This window comes from Vulpes vulpes, chromosome 7, assembly GCF_048418805.1.
Source record: "Vulpes vulpes isolate BD-2025 chromosome 7, VulVul3, whole genome shotgun sequence".
NCBI classification, from domain to species: Eukaryota; Metazoa; Chordata; class Mammalia; order Carnivora; family Canidae; genus Vulpes; species Vulpes vulpes.
This window is the reverse complement of record NC_132786.1, coordinates 35,478,206-35,496,163: the sequence shown is the minus strand read 5'-3', so window position 1 is coordinate 35,496,163 and position 17,958 is coordinate 35,478,206. Positions and strand designations below refer to the sequence as shown.

Here is a 17,958-nt window from a genome sequence, read left to right as displayed (position 1 = left end):
AGATTTATTGGCCCCTTTCATATTGCATCATGCCTTTAAAGCCATCATGGATTCCCTTCCTGTCTTGGAGGATTTCAGCCACCTCTTGAGACTTAATGAGCAGCTACAAATATTAAAATATTTAGAAATCCAGAGCTGGCATCCAGGGGAGCTCACACCATCATCTGGGTAAAAACTCTTAGTGATTGGTGTATCTTTTGAACCACTCAAGACAATCATGGCCCATCCAGGAGGGTTCTGCAGTGGCTTTGGTGCTCTCAGTAATATCTGAGAATAGGCTAAGATGAAGAAAAAAGAGGGAGAAAAAAAGGAAAAAAGAGAGAAGATAAAAATATGCTGAGGTCTAGCAGCAGTGGAGAGCGATGAAGACTGAAGAGCAGTAGGAGACACCAAAGATGTCTTTCTCGTACTCCTGGTGCTGGAAGTTTCCCCTTCTACAGAGCATTCCCTGGTTTGTTGTTAAGACTGTCATGTAGGGACAGAAGCAGAAGCCACTTCACGTGATCCTGGAGTCTTGGAATCGAGTCCCACAATGGGCTCTCTGCGTGGAGCCTGCCTCTCTTTCTCTGTGGGTGTCTCTCATGGATAAATAAAATATTTAAAAAAAAAAAAAAGCAGAAGCCACTTCAAAGCATAAAGGTGACACTGGCCATATTCCCTCCCATACCTCCATTTACAGAGTATGTCATTTATTAAAGGAAGAACTGAATGGGCGTGATTTCTTAAAAAGTAGAACCAATAGGAATCTAGTGCTGTTGATGGTCTACGGTCTGGGGCATGGTAAGCAGCCTGATTTTCTTCCCATGAATGGCATTGGTTAGGTATCAGCCCATATGACTAATCATTTGACCTTCTTGTCTCCAGTTTGATCCCATCCGTTGCTCTGAATCTGTGCCTATGGCTTTGACAGAAAAAGATTCACCTGTACTGAGTGATACGGTCAAGGGCATCCATGTTATTCTGACACCCAGAAAGCAGAGGGTGGTAGACTGGAAGCCACAGGCTGTTGGTCGGGGATGGGTGGGCATGGCAAAATCAGGCAGGCATAAAAGGCCCTAGTGAGAATGGTAAGGGCCCCAGCGGGGTGACTTTGAGTTGGAATGGAAGACTTGGGACACCTGGGTGGCTCAGTGGTTGAGCATCTGCCTTCAGCCCAGGGCGTGATCCTGGGGTCTGGAATCGAGTCCTGCATAGGGCTCCCTCCCTGTAGGGAGACTGCTTCTCTGTCTGCCTGTGTCTCTGCCTCTCTGTGTGTCTCTCATAAATAAATAAAATCTTTAAAAAGTACATTGCTGTTAGTCCTAGGTCATACACATAATAACCTGATAGCAATTTTTCTGTTCAAGATTTAGGGTGCTCTGCGCATGGGGAAGTGAGAAGCAGCAGTAAGAGAACTCTTTCCTCTGCTGGTAGAAAAGTGCCCCAGAGACATAGGCCACAACCACAAGCAAAAAGTTAGAGAAACTTGTTATTAAATTTAATTTTCTTTAAATACATACCTTTGCCCCACCCTCACCTGCTCCAGGTGGGGGCGAGGACACCCCCCTCCCTCCATTCAGGGGCTCCCACATATAAAGCCTGAGATGGTGAGGAGAAAGTATAAAAATACTATTTACAAAGGGGAAGAAGGTACCTGTTGCTGCCCTAACCTTCAGACACCCCTAACCCCAGGCCCCTTGCTCCTTTAGAAAAAAGCCTTTAGGAATTCATCTGAATATAGAACAAGCCCTTCCTCTAGGGGGGGCACTCAAACCTCAACACGGAATAGGAAGCTTGGAGATTAACTGAGGAAGAGAGTGAATGGATAGCACCTCAGACTCCAGCAGGGAGTGGAAAGCACGTGCCCTCCATGACCCTGCAGTCACAAAGGCCCCATGTAAACATTGACTTTCCTTTTCCCATGTCCCTGCTCTTCCTGACTTCCTACAGAGCCTTCCCTCCCTTCCACTGGAGGCACTTGGTTCCTTGATGGTTCCTTGACAGACCAACCTTCCTACCTCCCCTTCTCACCTTCCTATACAAGGAGTGAAGAGGGGAGGGAGGTTACAGGTGGGACACGGCCCATCTTGTCCCTTCTTCTAGGTCAGGGCAGCCTGTCCTCCTAAGGGGAATCCTCCAGGGGTAACTCCAGGTTCTCAGAGAAGAGCAGATTGGCTTCCCCAGCAGGGACAGGCAGGTAGACAGGCCAGTACCAGGATACAGTGTTTTTTTGATGGGTGACACCATTAGTTCTGAGTAGCAGGAAAGAAGGCTTCAGAAGGCAGAAAGGTGGGACAACTCTGGCCTTACCCTGATGGTGGGAGACCAGCCCTGCATTACTGCCCCTTCAGGTAAGCACGTCAACCACTACCCAACAGTTTAGTTCTCTGTAGCTGTGCAGAAGGACCAGGCACCCGTGAAGCAAGAGGTCTTCTCCAGGCCTTGGTGCAGAGGCAGCACTCACACCAGCTCATCCAATAGGATCCCGATGCTCTGTGTAGCCTCCGAGGGCCCAGCAATGGGTTTGTTACACATAGGGCAGACACAGCGTACTTCCAGCCACTTCACCAGACACCTGTGGGCAGAAGATGACCTGTTTTTGCCTTAAGAAGACACCCAGCCTGTTCCATTGGCCTCTCATAGGGCCCAGCTGCTTCCCAGAACAAGAACATCTGTCCTTGCCCCTGTCTAATCCCTCCGGTTGCCTGTGTCCAGACAGGATGTGGTGCATCACTGGCAAGGGGTAGATGGGAGAGGGTAAGGATTACAGGTTCTAGGAGACGCTCCCTGCTTATTTCTTTCAAAAGGCATCCCTGGAAACTCCCCACATTGGACACTTACTTCCGGTGAAAGGCATGTTGGCATGGGAGCACACCTAGCTCATCCTTCCCCTTGAAGTCTTCCAGACAGACTGCACAGGTCTGCTGTGGGAAGAAAGGGGCAGCATGAGAGGAGATTGGGGAAGAACCATCATCATCACCATCAGCTCATCCCCGCCCAAAAAAACTAAGCTAGGCTAAGCCTGGTTTCCACATCAGCCACTGAAATTTGAGTCAGAGGGTAACCATTAACCACACATGATGTTTCCACTGATCAAAAGAAGGTGAAATTAAAAGTTGAGTTCCTCATTTGCACTTGTTAGATTTCAAGGCCTCAGTAGCTGCAATGTGGCTATAGCAGCTCCCATATGTGCAGATATATAACATTTCTATCATCACAGAAATTTCCATTGACCAGTACTATTCTAGAAGAACTGCTTTTTAAAAAACATTTTATTTATTCATGAGAGACACACAGAGAGAGGCAGACATCTAGTCAGAGAAGCAGGCTCCCTGTGGGGAGCGCGATGCGGGACTCAATCCCAGGACCCCAGGAACACAACCTGAGCCAAAGGCAGACACTCAACCACTGGGCCACCGAGGTGCCCCTAGAAGAATATTTTTTAATCCTTTCTTGCCTAGTGTATTTGGCAAGGAGGCATGTATCAATAACTAGAGGTAAGGATGGGGTATGGTGTTTGGTTAATAGTCGTTAATAAAATCTGGCTTTAATAAAATCAGTCATTATATATTAGCCCCTCAGAGCTGAACTCTTCCTCTCAAGGAGGGCTCAGGGAACACTGGAATTTGCTGAGATGCAAGAGCAGGCATCACAAGGAGGGATGAGGGGCACGTGGGTGGCTGGGTAGGTTAAGCATCTCCCTTTAGTTCTGGGTCATGATCTCAGGGTCCTAGGATTGAGCTCTGAGCCCAGAGTCAGGTGGGATCCCCACTCAGTGGAAAGTCAGCTTGTCCTTCTGCCTCTCCCCTCCACTCATGCTCTCTCTCTCCCTCTCAAATGATAAAATATTTATTTAAAAGAAAAGGGTAGAAAAAAAAAATAAAAATAAAAGAAAAGGGTAGGCAGGCCAGGTGGCTCAGGGGTTTAGTGCCACCTTCAGCCCAGGGCCTGATCCTGGAGACCCAGGGTCGTCCCATTGTCAGGCTCCCTGCATGGAGCCTGCTTCTCTCTCTCTCTCTCTCTCTCTCTCGTGCCCTCTCATGAGTAAATAAATCAAATCTTAAAAAAAATAAAAAATAAAAAAATTTTAAAAAAGGGTAGGGGGATGCCTGGGTGGCTCAATTGTTGACCATCTGCCTTTGGCTCAGGGTGTAATCCTGGGGTCCTGGGATCGAGTCCCACACTGGGCTCCGTGTGGAGGAGCCTGCTTCTCTCTCTGCCTATGTCTGTGCCTCTATTTATTGATGACAGACACACAAATAAAATCTTTTAAAAAATAATTAAATTTAAAAAATGGTTAAAGGAGGCATTCCTAGGCCATCTTGTGTCTAGCAATACCTGCAGATCCTCCCAGCTTCCAGACAACCACAAACACACTGTGTACAAGTGTCTGTGGTTATGGGCAGAAGCCTTCAGAAAGAAAATGATTGATCTCATGGGCGCAAGTAGGAAAGGAAGAGGAAATGGTCTTCTGAAGCATCCGTGTGAGGAGACCCAAGGACTTGCTATATCAGCTGGGGAGAGGACTGAAGGGGAGACAGGGAAAACCACAGGGATGGATACACCTGTCAGACGCAGTCTGCTAGGACAGAGTGCGTGCCTGTGGGTAAAAGGAAGGGCAGCTGGACTCTGTGGCATGCCTATGGCATGGGGTGGTGTGTCCTTCCTCCCCTTAAACATTATGCATGGCAGCCCTCCTAGGGCCAGGTCACCACTTACACCAACCCTTTTGTGATCTGTTTCCAGCCTGCGCCTGTTGCAGACATCATGAATTCCATACTGATTAGCTACTGGAACAAGTCACATTTATCTGACCTAAGGAGATAGGAAGACGGTGCCTAACATTCCCAAAAGGCCCAGGCTGAGAGCTGGAGGACGGGCTGTTTTGCCTTGCCAGTGGGGCCCTCCTGCATGCTGTCCTAGTACACTTACCCCATATAATTGCAGCTTCTTGGCATCTCCTTTAAGTACCACCTGGGAAGAAAGAGAGGAGGCATGGTGTCAGAAGGGGCCAACCACAGGGGCCGGGTGCTGGCCACCAAGGAAGGGAGTCCCCAGTCCTGCACAGGAGTGTCTTCCTCTCCCTCTGATGAAGGGAAAGGGCTTCGGACACAGCCCTCGACAAGCAAGAGGTGACTAGTACAGAGCCTTAGCCTCACAGGAAGCCAGAGGTGAGGCCAAGTGGGTGCCAGGCCAGGACTGCTTCAGCTTGCTTGCAGCCTGCCCTCCCTCTAGCAGGGCAAGTGGCAGGAGAGGACGTCTCAGGGAAAGGGACAGCACCTTACCTCCTTATAGCCGTATCGTTCACTCTGTGCCTGGTTCCGGAGTTTGCTGGGGGAGAAAGAGAGAAAGGGGAGAGAAGAGGTTACTACGCCTTGGTACAAACGGAGCCATTCAGAGTAAGAGAGGCAGGCGGGCTGTGTGGGCCATTCTTCTGGGGCTGGGGAGGCTGCTGACCACAGGGCTCTCTTATCCCATAGATGCCACGGAGGATGGCCTGGACCTACGCAGGTCACCCAGAGCGGATTAAGGACTCAGACTCTTTCTCAGGCCCAACAGCCTCAGAACTCACCATCAGGTCCCACAGACTGAGGAATTCCGGAATCAGAATTGTTCATTCATCCTCCCTGCTATTTCCCAGGACATCAGTGCCTTGGAGCTCCCTGACTCTATGGATCAACAATCTGCTTACTGACCATACAGAAGAAGGTAGATATTCTTTCTTTTTTTTTTTAAGGATTTTATTTATGAGAGAGAGAGAGAGAGGCAAAGAAAGAAGCAGGCTCCATGTAGGGAGCTTTCCAGGCAAAGAAAGAAGCAGGCTCCATGTAGGGAGCTCGAGGTGGGACTCAATCCCAGGACTCCAGGATCACACCCTGGGCTGAAGGCAGGCGCTCATCCACTGAGCCATCCAGGTGTCCCGAAGATAGATATTCTTAAAAAAACAGATATTGCCATTAAGCCAGGGGGGGGTGGGGGCAGGATAAATAAGCCTGTTGCCCCTGGGGGCTCTTCCTCTTGCAGAACAAATGCGCACTTTCCCCTTCACAACACTGGGCAAACACAGATGATCCCTCCTTTGGTTTACTTCCTTTTGGTTTCAAGCTGGTGGCCTGCACACAACCTAACTCTCCATAGCCAAAACACAGGGCGCTGTTAATGGCAATGACACAGTAGTTACGGAGGACTTGCTATGTATCCATCTCTGTACTAACATATGCACAGGGGCACCTGGGTGGCTCAGGGGTTGGGCGTCTGCCTCCAGCTCAGGGCAGGGTATGATCCTGGGGTCCTGGGATTGAGTCCCACACAGTGCTCCCCACAGGGAGCCTGCTTCTCCCTCTGCCTAGGTCTCTGCCTCTCTGTGTCTCTCATGAATAAATAAATCTCCTTAAAAAAAAATAGCATATGCACAGACTTTGAGAGAAACTTTCCTTTTTACAGAGGAAGGAAACGAAGTCCAAAGAAGTTAAGTACCTTGCCCAAACCTCACAGCTAGTTGGCAGCAGAGGCAGATTTGAATCAAAGTCTACCAAAATCAAAGATTTTGGAGCCTGAGCTCTTTAACGCATACGGTGGCAGCCTGTTTCCCCTATTAGGTGCATACAGTCCTAAGAATAATACCAGACCACTTGGGAAATACTCATCAACAGGGCCACAACTAATGGCAAGGCCATGATTATGCATTATCATCATCATTGCTGTTTTATTTGCAGTGAGAGAAATCTTCCAAATTAAGCAGGTAGTTCTGTGTCCTCCTATACTTGGGAGCCAGATGGAGCTCCCTCTCCACCAGTCACGCTTACCAAAGACCTGGGTTATTGGAAGGAAACATCAGAAGCCCACCAAGTTTTAACAGGCGTGGCACACTATGGCCAAAGCCAGCTGATCACTGGTTTTATAGGGATTGTGTGCTAAAACTGATTTGTATGCTGAAGTGGTGAAAAAGTAGACATCAAAAGAATATTTCATGTCATGTGAAAAATATATGAAACTCCTATTTCAGTGTCCACAAAATTTTATTAGAGCACAGCGAGGCTCATAGTTCCCGAATTGTGTTCGGCTGCTTTTGTACAATAGAGTGGGTAATTAAGATAGCAATTGCGTGACTTGCAAAGCCCCAAATGTCTGTCCTTTTGCAGAAGATGATTGCTGATCTGAGTTAGAGGAAGAGAGTCTCAAATCATAAGCCTCAACCAAAAGGAGAGAAGATGCTCGCTCCATGGACACTGGACAAGCTGACTTGCTACCAGAGCTGGGGAAGGTGCAGAACTCAGGCCAGAGCAGAGCCGTGCCCAGAGCACAATCAGGGAGCGGATCCGGATCTGGCTGCCAGCCACCTCCATTGTTCTTAATAGAAGTCTGGGGCCTGGCAAGGCTGTGTAACCAGAACTTCTTAAGATCTCCAGTCTAGGGGCACCTGGGTGGCTCTGTCAGTGGAGTGCCCGACTCTTGGTTTCGGATCAGGTCATCTTAGGGTGGTGAGATCGAACCCCCTTGTTGGGCTCTCTGCTCAGTGCAGAGTCTGCTTGGGATTCTTTCCTCCTTCCTCCCCCTCCACTCTTTCTTTTTCTCTAAAAATAAACAAAATCTTAAAAAAAAAAAAAAAAAAAAAAAAACCTCCAGTCCCCAGGTGCCTGGTTGGCTCAGTCAGTGGAAAATGTGACTCTTGATCTCAGGGTTGTGAGTTTGAGCCCCAAGATGGGTGCAGAGATTACTTAAAAATAAAATCTTAAGGAAAAAAAAAAGGCACTCCAGTCCAGGTGGACTCCCTCACCGTGGGGCTAAGGCCCAGGGCAGCACATCCACTGGAGAGTTTCCGGTCATTGGAGGGTTGAACCAAGGCCTAACAGGCACTCCCACTGTCCAGACCTCAGCTTTACAGGGAACTCCATAGTGCACAAAAGCCTTTCATATGCATGCCTTTCTGTCGCTGCCTCCAAGCCAGAGGGGCAGGCAAGGATGCATCCAAAGCTTACATGAACTGTTACCTGGCTGACACAGAATTAAGCTGGGGAAGGAAGAAAGTGTTCTCATGATCAAAGTGCTCACAGCCGCCTTCTGAGGGAGACACTGCTGCTGTTGTTGGCAGCTGTGTATGAGAGCAAAGGAGGAAGTGGTAAGGGGCCTGCTTTTTTAGCCCAGAGAAGGAGGGGAGGTCACACATTTTTTGGGGTCTCGACAGCCTCACCTGCAATGTGGCTCTAAGCAAGTGGTCTGTGCTGTGCCTTTCTGCTTGTTGTATCATAGGATGTGCAGGATGCCCCCTTGCCCACCCTCATCCCCTTTGTCTGCCTGGCTCCACCTACCCAATGGTCGGAGCTGAACACCCTGCAGAAGCAGGGCTGTAGCCCTCCCTGTACCAGCAGCACAGTGAAAGGCTTATAACCACCCCTTCCACCCTACAGTGTAGATTTCTGGAACAGGAAGGTATACATTGTGATAAAATGGGGCCCAAAGAGTTTGCAAGGGAAATAAAGCAAAAGGCAAACCAATACCCTGGGCCATCCCGGCATAGGATGTGGTGCCAGCAACTTTGGACAGGTGGCCATCTCAGCTGTCGGGTGAGCAAAGCTACTAAAAATACTCTGATTTCAATGAGACCATTTCTAGCCACTGCCAGTGGGCTCTCCCTTGCTTCTTTTCCCTTTTGGCGCAAACAATGCAACCAGGTCCTGAAAATAATTGTTCCTTTCCTGCCTGTTTGTACCTCTCCGGCCCCTCCATCCTGTGTAGGGCCAGAGGTCAGCTCTTGGGGAACGGGGAAGAATGAGTGAGGGCGAGCCGGAGAGGGGAGGCTGGTGTTGGCCAATGAGCTCACCAGGTGGAGAGCAGGGGGTCATGGGCCTATTTTGGCCGTGGAGGAAACTGAGAAGCAGGGAGAGGAAGTGGCTTCTGCGCTTGTGTATCTTTCTATATATAGACACCCACAGGCTGCCGCACACCAGCGAGCCTCTGGAACCATGAAGCTCCAGGGTTAACTGGTTTTGGGCAGGCTGCAGAACAGAAGGTGGGGTGACGGAAGGGGCCAATTACTGCATAAGGGACAGGTGGCACCAAGTGGCCCTGCAGTCAGGAAAGCTTTGGGGATCATGTGGTTACTGCTCTGTTCTTTGCCTCTAGCCAGACAAAAATAAATCCACCCTACCTAGCTCCCCAGCCTGTTTTTCTGTGGAACCCTGATCTTGGGCTGCAGGGGGTTGGTGAGTGAGTGCCCTAGCTGTCCCCCCCCCCCCCCTTCAAGGAGTGAGAATCAGAGAAGGCAAATGTATGGAATCTGAAGGGCTCTAACTAATGACCACCAGGCTAGCACACCTCTGGCTCTTCCTCGACATAGGACCTTGGGCAAACCCTTAACTGCTTGAGCATGAATTTCCTCACTTACTACATGGGCAATACATGCGCTGGAGGCCAGGGCGGGAAGTGGGGGTGGTTCATAAAACACCAACCACAATGTGGCACACAGAAGGCACTTGGTAAACAGCAGCTAAAACCCAGGGTCACACCTATTAGTGGCAGAATTAGGGAATGAACCCCAGTCACCCACATCCTGTAGAGTGTTTTTTTCCAGATTTTTCCTTACTCAACCCCTTTGCAGCTTGGGTGCACAGACCAGACATGAAGCTGCTTCTGCAGACTCCTCCCCCAGAAGCAGACAGAAACCTTTGGTATTTGGTATGTCTCCATCTTCAGTCTCTGGGGAACTGCCTGAATTGCTTGGTGGGGGGAGATGGGGGTGGGGGTGGTCAAGAAGAAAGAAAATTTGAGGAAGAAAATATAGGGTTGGGGAAAGGGAACTGGGGGATGGAGAGCTACTAGAAAAATTGCCCCAGACTCCTATCTATGCAAATTTTAGGCTCAGCTGTACAAGAGGGAAAAATAAACAACGATCTTCTCTGCATAAACTTTTAAGTGAAAACTCTAGTCCCAGTCACTTTCTAAAGTTCTGAGAAAGAAGAGGCCCAAAGTAGCTGACGGGGGCACCCAAGGCACTTCCCCTTTTTTGGAGGAAGCTCTTCTAGCCTCAGGAATCTGGAGGAGTGTCTCTTCCCCCTAGCTTCCTTCCAGGTGGAGCACTCAACCCACCAAGATATCTCAGCAGGGAGCCAGAACACCTTTGTTCCTTCATCCTAATTTAAATGATTAATGAGGAGACTCCAGCTGACAGCTATGCCAGCATTTGGTCAAGTGTGTGGCAGAGGGGAGGGGAGGAAGTAGTTATCAAAATGGCCCTAAGGATCCCTAGGGTGCTCTACTCAGGGGTGCTCAATGCTCTCCAGTCTGCAGGACTGGTCCCCTACAATGGGGAACTGTTAATACCAAGAGCAGGCCCTGGTCAGAAACACTAATTTCCACTCAAAATACCAGTCATGCCCCAAATTTTTGGTAGAAAACCAGCCACCAGTTCCCACGTCTTTCAACAGGAGGTGAAGAAACAGCTCATCCTGGAGCCTGGCTAGCCCTGCCATGCTCAGGTCCTTCCCTGGATCTCTACGCAGTAACAAGTGATGTTTTAGGGTTTTTTTGGTGTCCCCCACCCCCACCATCAAAAGAGCTTACAAGGCGGAATAAACAACCGGCTCTCCAGACATCAGCTTGCTAATATTAGCATCTGGAGGGCTGACAACAGGATTTCCCAGGAGGGCAGAGAAACATGCCACTGGTGTAACTGATGCCCACCTATCCCTGCTACCCAGAGGTTGTGAGCGGGGGAGTGGAGACACTGAACAGACGACTCACGATAGGACTTGGTCAGACAGTAATCCTAGGCCACCTTTTGAATAACTGGCCAGAGGTGCGATGCAGCTCAACCAATGGTGACCTTATATGCTCTGGGACAATTTGCTAGGCGGATGAAAATAGAAACAGCAGGCCTCAGGGGCCCAGTGAAGGGCAGGCTAAGCTATGTCCTCAAAGCAGGGGCCCCAGTGGGAAGCCAGTGACTCTGCTGAGGGAGTCTCACTTGGCTCACCCCACACCTGGCCTCCTTCTCCCTGACTGCCTGCCCCGGGTCACCCACTGTGCCACCCACCTGATAAAATAGCAGCAGAAGATGAGGCTGAGCATGAAGACAAAGATGCCCGTGCCGAAGATGACCATGTAGATGTTGAGGGGAAGGTCCTGGAAACTGATGGGTGGCATTGAGCAGGACTTGTTGGTACTAACCAGTCCCAGGCCACAGAAACACCCTGCAAAGAAAGGGAGAGGAAAAACGTTATAGTTGGAAGTTTACACCGTGGCTGATGTACTCAGTGGTCAGCCAGGATGCAGAGAGAAATGGCAGGCTCTGGGCTCCCACACCTCTTTGATGCAGGGGCTTAACTCTATATCGTAGCTCTAACACTGACCAGCCGTGTGATCTTGGGTAAATAAGTCACCCATGAAATGGGATACTACGCCTAGTACTTAACACTGCATCCCCCCACCCAGGGGGATCAACGATTTGGCCAATGGAAGACTTGATCCCATCAGCCAGAAGCTCATAGAGAGCAGCAGCAAAATGAAGGCCTTAGGTGAGAAAATGGGTATTTGGGTGGCAACCCTGCCTCTCCCTAGAGATGTAACCTTTAAGGAGTTACCTATCTAAGCCTCCCTTTGTTATTTAAAAACAAGGGGAAAACAGAGGACCAAAGTTGGAAAAAGAAAGCAGCTTTGTAAATTGCAAGGTGTGGTTGTGCAAAGGTCATTTGTCACAAAGCCACCTGGTCCAGGAGACAAGCTGCACTAGGACCAGAATAGAAACTGTTCCCCCCAAGCCTGGGCCAGTGTTCCAGAAAGTGGTGGTGGGGGGTGCAGTTTGCTTTGGCCACTTTTCCCTTGTCTACTCAAAGCCTCAATGTGTGGCTCCAAAGTGGCACTGGCATCCCCGGGAAGGTTGTTACAAATGCAAAATCTCAGGCCCACCCTGAACAAAATGAATCCGAATCTACATTTTTTAACAAGGTCCTTGGCAGATTCCTAGGCATGCCCGGGTGTGGGAAACACTGACCCGCCCCTAGACGTTTCCCCTTTTCCCGTGACTCCGGTAAATCCCGATTAGCCTACTAATCATCCTAGTCACCTTCCCCTTGGCAGGGCTTAGGTGTGGAGGTAGGTAGGTAACAGGGCTCTGGCCAAAGAAGTTCTGCTGGACGAGGGAAGATTCCTAACTTTCTGAGACAACTGGAATGGTGACAGCCACATTACAGCCAGACCACAAAGCAGTTCAACATAAAGCCAATGGCTGAGGGTGGCAGAGGGGACAGGGAAAGAGGAGAAAACATTATGTCAGTTATGGCTGGATTAACCTATCCTGGAGCCACTCTATTTTGGGAATACTCATTTTTGAGAATTAGTAAATTTCCTGTAATGTTTAAAGTAAGAAAAATATATATATATGGAACATAAACAATAAGCCGGGTAGAATGTTCTCTCCTGCAACCAGGACAAAATATTATAGGGATCCAAAGACAAGCATAATAAAATTCTTGGATATCAGCAAGCGTGGAGACAAGAAAACTAGGATCTGCCATAAACCTGCTATACCCCAAGCACATTCTCATGCTACCAATTTAACTTACCCTTCAACAGGGGGGAGAAAAGGATCATTAAATAAGCTAACATCAAGCAGCTAAGAAGGCTCCTATCCAAAGACCTCTGTGCTCAAGTCTTCAACATGGGTTTTAAACACTGGCCTGACATCTTGGTTAGAAGCCAGGACCCATAAATATACTCCAGAACTCTAGCTTATAATTTCCAGTGCTATCACAACTCAGCAGCAGAAGACTGGTTTAAAGGACTGGAAGTCAATTTTGACATCCTACATGTCATGCCTTGTCATCCCCTAGATCAATCTGGTGACCATATCCTGAGCATCCCTTCAAACCTCTTTCAGATGTTGGGCCTAACTCTATTCCAAGTCTCTATCCTAAACACCTCAGATATCTGGTCCCTCTAATTTAGCCCATCACATATTTCCCCAAGCTCATGAGGAGCTTCAAGTCCTCCTAAACACACACACCCTGCACCTCTTCAACCTCCCCCCTACTCACTGTCTTCCAGCATCACCCAACATGGACCAGTCTATTTCTTGTCCAACCTGTCCTTCACCTGCCTCCATACCTTTGTTCATGCAACTTTTCCCTGCCCGAAACTCCCTCTTCCCTTCTAGAAGTTCACCAATCCTGGTCCTAATGACACCCCAGTGACCCCTCTCTTCCCTGAATTTTACAGTGCTCACAGCCTGTACCACATGTTCTGACTCTTGCACACTCAGTAACTGTCTTACATTGCCCAACTCTTCCAAGCATCAACTTATTCTAACTCAAATATTGACTATATGACAAGTACCATGACACTGAATATAAAAAAAAGCAAAAAAAACGACTGGATGATTTTACTCTGTAGGGACAAAGACAACACAAAGCCTTTCACCATACAAAGGGAGGAATGGCAATAGAGATGGGACTAGAATCCTGAAATCAGATAGTCCTAACAAGCTCAAATGCTCATAAGTCTGAGGACAGCAGACTTGGACTTGTGTATATTCTCCAGTGCCCCGTCTAGTGTTTGGCTTCTTTTCAATTAACTAGTTAACAGATAAATAACTCCTGAGTTTCAAGACAACCTGGTACCCTTGGCAAAAACTCCCACTTCAAAGTAAGGAGAGTGATATTTGGGAAAATTGCCCAGAAACTGCCCTCAGCTAATGAATGACCAGTCAACCCACAAGTATTATTGAGGGCCTGATTTATGCTACTGACGTAGACATTGTGAGAAAACAAAAAACCAGAAGTAGTTCTTGTCCTGAAAGACTTTGTTGAAAAGATTAAATAATTAGCTCCTAACCTTGCTATGTGCAACAGGAAGCCCTTGCTTCTAGGCTCCCTACCTCAGCAACATTTGATGCCATAAGAGGGTCTAACGCCAATCTGCCTGGGCTCCCCATGCACATTTGTGAGCTGGATCCTGGTTATCTTTAGGGTCCCAGAAAACCTCATTGGTTTCCTGTCCTAGGAAACTGCAGGGCGGTGGCCACTGTAGAGATGTATTCGCACTCTGTGGGCATGCTGGCCTCAGTGGTCCTCTGGTCCATTTACCTTGACCATCTTACCTCTTCTGGCAGAGACTTGCCCTGGGGTTCCAGGATTGAGTCAGTGAGCTTGGGGACATTATGTGATAAAGAGATGTAGGTGAGAAGAGCTTCACAGACGAGAGGAGATGATACATTTTCTTATAATTAAAAATAAATGGTAAAGATACATATTGGCCAAAAGCTGTAGTAGGAGCCATTTTTCCTCCAAAACTTGTAAGGGCAGGAAGAATACCAACCCCTGGAAAGAGAGACTCCAGATATTTCCCCTCATGCGTGCGCATGCACACACACACACACACACACACACACACAAAGGGATGGGGGAAGGGACTGCTTCCTCAATGGAGTCAAAGAACAGGATCTATCAGTCACTTTAAGTGACAAGAAAAAGCAGCAAGTCCTCTGCTGGTCTACAAACCCCATATGAAATAGGAGTGCCAGAAAAAAGGGCCCGCCACCTGGGTTCTTCCGAAGCCTCTGTTCCATTGTCTCAGCTGACCTATGAAAGTCTTGACATCTGAATGCCTCATCTCGGTGGTGCGGTGCGAAGGCTGGGAGCTGGAATGACGTCAAGTGAAAGGCTGGCCCAGAAAGACCAGTGGGTCTGGGAAAGGCTTCCCCTTCCCAGCCAACGGGAATCTTTCCCAGATGCTGGGATGCACCGTCCTTCCTCAGCCCCCATCCTCCGCCCCCTGTCCCTCCATGCCCGCCTATCACGCACAGCTTGGTTCATTTTCAGGAAATTAGATCCTACCAGCAAGAGGAAGAGGGGGATGGGGGACGCTCATACACATGCTCTCCCAACCCTGCCTTAAAACAAAAGCCGCTTGAAATAATTAATCCAAGATTTGGCAGGGGTCTGCTCTCAAGAAGGCTTTTTTTTTTTCTTCTTTCTTTCTTTCTTTTCGTAACTAGCCAGCCTACCATAGTCAGATAAGGCCAGCTGCACACCCTCCGCCCCACTTGTCCAGAAACTCCAGGGCTCGGAACAACGGGGTCAGGACGCCAAAGCCCCGGGAAGGTTTCAGTACCCCAGACCAACCAATACCTTTCCACTGACCGGCTCCGAAAGACCCTCCTTTCAAGTGGCTTGGGTGGAGTCAGACCCACGCCCAACCTGTATCACCTGAAACGCCAAAGAAGCCTCAGGTGAGATGCACTGAGCATCACTCCGGGCCAGGGAGGCCGCAGGGGGGCGGCGTGGAGGGGTCACCGCGTCAGGAGGTGCGGCCCCCGCCGGAGCCCGGGGCTGGGACGGTGGGTCCGGCCTTGGGGCCGGGGAGCCCTGCACCCAGGGGTGCGCGGGCGCCGAGACGCGGCGGGCTCTACCGGGCCCGTGGAGCCGCGCTCCTTACTCGGGCGCCCCCCGCACGCAGCAGGCCCCCGGCGGCCGGGGAGAGGCCAACAAAGAGCCCTGGGCCGCCCCCGCGCCCGGCCCGCACGCCGCACCGTACACATATTTAAAACAGGCTGCAAAGTTCCAGGCCGGGAACTTGAGCTCCCTCTAGGAGATCCAGCCCGAGCGCCGATTTAATTCTCCTCCGACAACCACAACAAAGACCAGAGTTTGAGCGCACAAAGGCGAGGGAAGGGGGCAGGGGAGCGGGGCCGCCACACAAAGGCCGCGAACCCCGCGGCTCCCACGCCCCCCGCCCGCCGCGCGTCCCGGGGCCCACCCGGCCCCGCAGTCAAGCCGGACGGGCGCGCGCCGGGCTGCAGACCACGCGCGGCTCCCGCTCCTCCTCCCGAGCTAAGTTTCTGGGGAGATGGGACGGGGGGGGGGGGGGAGGCGTCCCGGCGCCCCGCTCGGCTCCGCAGCCCGGCGCGCGCCCTCCCGGCCCGGGACTCACCGTTACACCACTGGAATGGGTGCATCAATGAGCTCTCGGCGGGCTTCCCCCGGGACGAAGGCGGGCGGCGGGGCGCCCCGGCGGTCGGGTCCGCTGCAGTCCGCGGAGAAGTCCGGCTCCCGCCGGCGGGGGGGGGGGGTGCTGGGCTTGGGTGGTTTTAGCGCAACAAAGAGGGGGAACCGGAGCAAACAAATGAGAGTGCCCCGGCTCGGCGCAGCACGGAGGAACGGCAGCAGGGGCCCCGGCTGGGCGAGCGCGCGGCGCTGCAGGGCAGGGGGCCGGCCCGCAGGGCAGGGGAGAGCGTCGGCGGGAAGCCGGGCTCACGACCCTCGGCGCGAAGGTGAGCGGCCGGGACGCCGAAACTGACACGGGTGCGCACGCCCCCTCCCGCGCCCGCCCCCGCCCCCGCGAAGCCCCGCCCCCGCGAAGCCCCGCCCCGCCCCGCGCCCGTCACCCGCCCTCCGGCCAATGGGAGCCTTCCTGCGGGCCCCGGGGATTCAGCGCGCCCGGCGCCCCGCGCCGCCCCGCCCCGCCCCGCCCCGCCCGGGGAGAGCATCCCTGCGCCCGGCGCCTCCCGCTCGGCCTCCCGGCCCTCGCGAACCTGAACTCTGCGGAGGCCAGCGCGCGGGGCCGGCGCCGAGGTCCCGGGGCCCTCGGGCGATTGGAGCCACGCTGTTTCCCGCCTCCAGCGCGGGCACTGCTGAGCCTTCCCGCAGCTCTCGGAGAAGCCGGTGCGGGGAGGAGTTAGGTCCCTGCTCCGTGCGCCAGGACTCGGTCCCGGGAGGCGCCTCGCACGTCCCTTTGCTCGCTGCGAAAGGGGGGAACTGGAGCAGGAGGGGGAGGACGGCGAGAGATCTGCAAGGAGCTCCTTTCACGTTTTGCTCAGAGCCCCGTGTAACAAACAAGGAACCGGGGCCCGAAGGTTAAGTTTAAGGTAGACTTCGCAGGGCGCCGCCCTCCTGAGCAGCAGAAGCAAACCCAGAAGTCGACATTGGCAATAATACCCCAAGGGCAGTGGCTTCTGGCACCAGCACCACATAGGTGTTGAAATAAATGGCAGTGGGGAGAAAGGCTGAACCTGACCCCCCGTCCAAAACACTTCCTTTTTATCTGATGTTGCATCGCTTGTCCGTCTCGTCTTGTCTTTTTTGTCTCTCATCTACTCAGAATGTATTGGCCGTGAGCCTATTTTTGTACCGAGCGCTGTGGCACCAGAGACCCATCAAGGTCGTGGGAGTCAGCGGGGTTCTACTGTCCTGCGATTTTCGGTGCCTGAGGAGACAGACAGTAAACAAGGAAGCAAACAGATAAAAATGACTCAATCTCATCTCCCAGTTAAGCTTAATCTGTTAATTGAAAGTGGTAAACACTTTCCCTAACTCTTGGGAATTTGTGACACTCAAACACGATTATGCATATGAGCGCTTTGTTATTTAAAAGCTTGGTGCTTAAGGTATTAAATAACTTGGCTAAGATCACGTCGCAGTAGGCAACGACTAGTTTAGCACTTAATTACATAATTGTCTTAAAACAATTGCTTTTCTCTATGAGCTGGCCTTGAGGATCTGAATCATGGACAGATCCAGCTCATTACACCTCTTATTGGGCAATCGCAAAAGCTTCCTAACCGGCCTGACACCAGTGTAGGCCTCAGACTTAGAGCCCACGTGAATCACTTCTATTAGAGATGTTACATATGCAGACTCCCAGGCCTCCAGCTCAGAGATTCTGATTCAGTAGTTAAAGGGTGGGCCCCAGAATGCCTTGTCTCCACCTCCCCCTACCCCTCTGCTGCCAAATTCCCTTGCAATTATGCTAAGAGAAAGAATGCTCTGATCTTACTCAAAATCCAGCCTCTCTGCTGGGCCAGCATTTTATATTACTGAAACATAAATCTGATCGCTTACTTATCTCGCTTTATTGGTCCCTGTTATTTACTGGATAAAGTCAAATTATAGCAGACTGTTTCAGTGTGGCCTTTGCCTGTTTTCCTAGTGCCAGATACACTCTTCTTCCTCACATATTCTTGGTTAGCTCCAAAGCTTTTGTTGTTGA

The 17,958-nt window shown here is 51.0% G+C and overlaps 1 protein-coding gene across 2 annotated transcripts; it reads right to left on the bottom strand.

The window, feature by feature from the left end:
* Positions 1-1,455: 1,455 nt before the first annotated feature.
* Positions 1,456-16,314, bottom strand: RNF122 (ring finger protein 122). 2 transcript variants are annotated; one of them, XM_072763541.1, is made up of 6 exons: positions 15,904-16,314; positions 11,012-11,168; positions 5,265-5,310; positions 4,912-4,953; positions 2,821-2,903; positions 1,456-2,554 (listed from the first exon to the last, which is right to left on the bottom strand). In XM_072763541.1, the coding sequence occupies exons 1-6, from the start codon at positions 15,926-15,928 to the stop codon at positions 2,440-2,442; spliced, it is 468 nt and encodes a 155-aa protein (XP_072619642.1). In that variant the 5' UTR covers positions 15,929-16,314; the 3' UTR covers positions 1,456-2,439. The 2 variants fall into 2 exon arrangements, with proteins under 2 accessions (XP_072619642.1, XP_072619643.1); XM_072763542.1 differs by lacking the exon at positions 15,904-16,314 and adding an exon at positions 15,102-15,232.
* Positions 16,315-17,958: the final 1,644 nt, after the last annotated feature.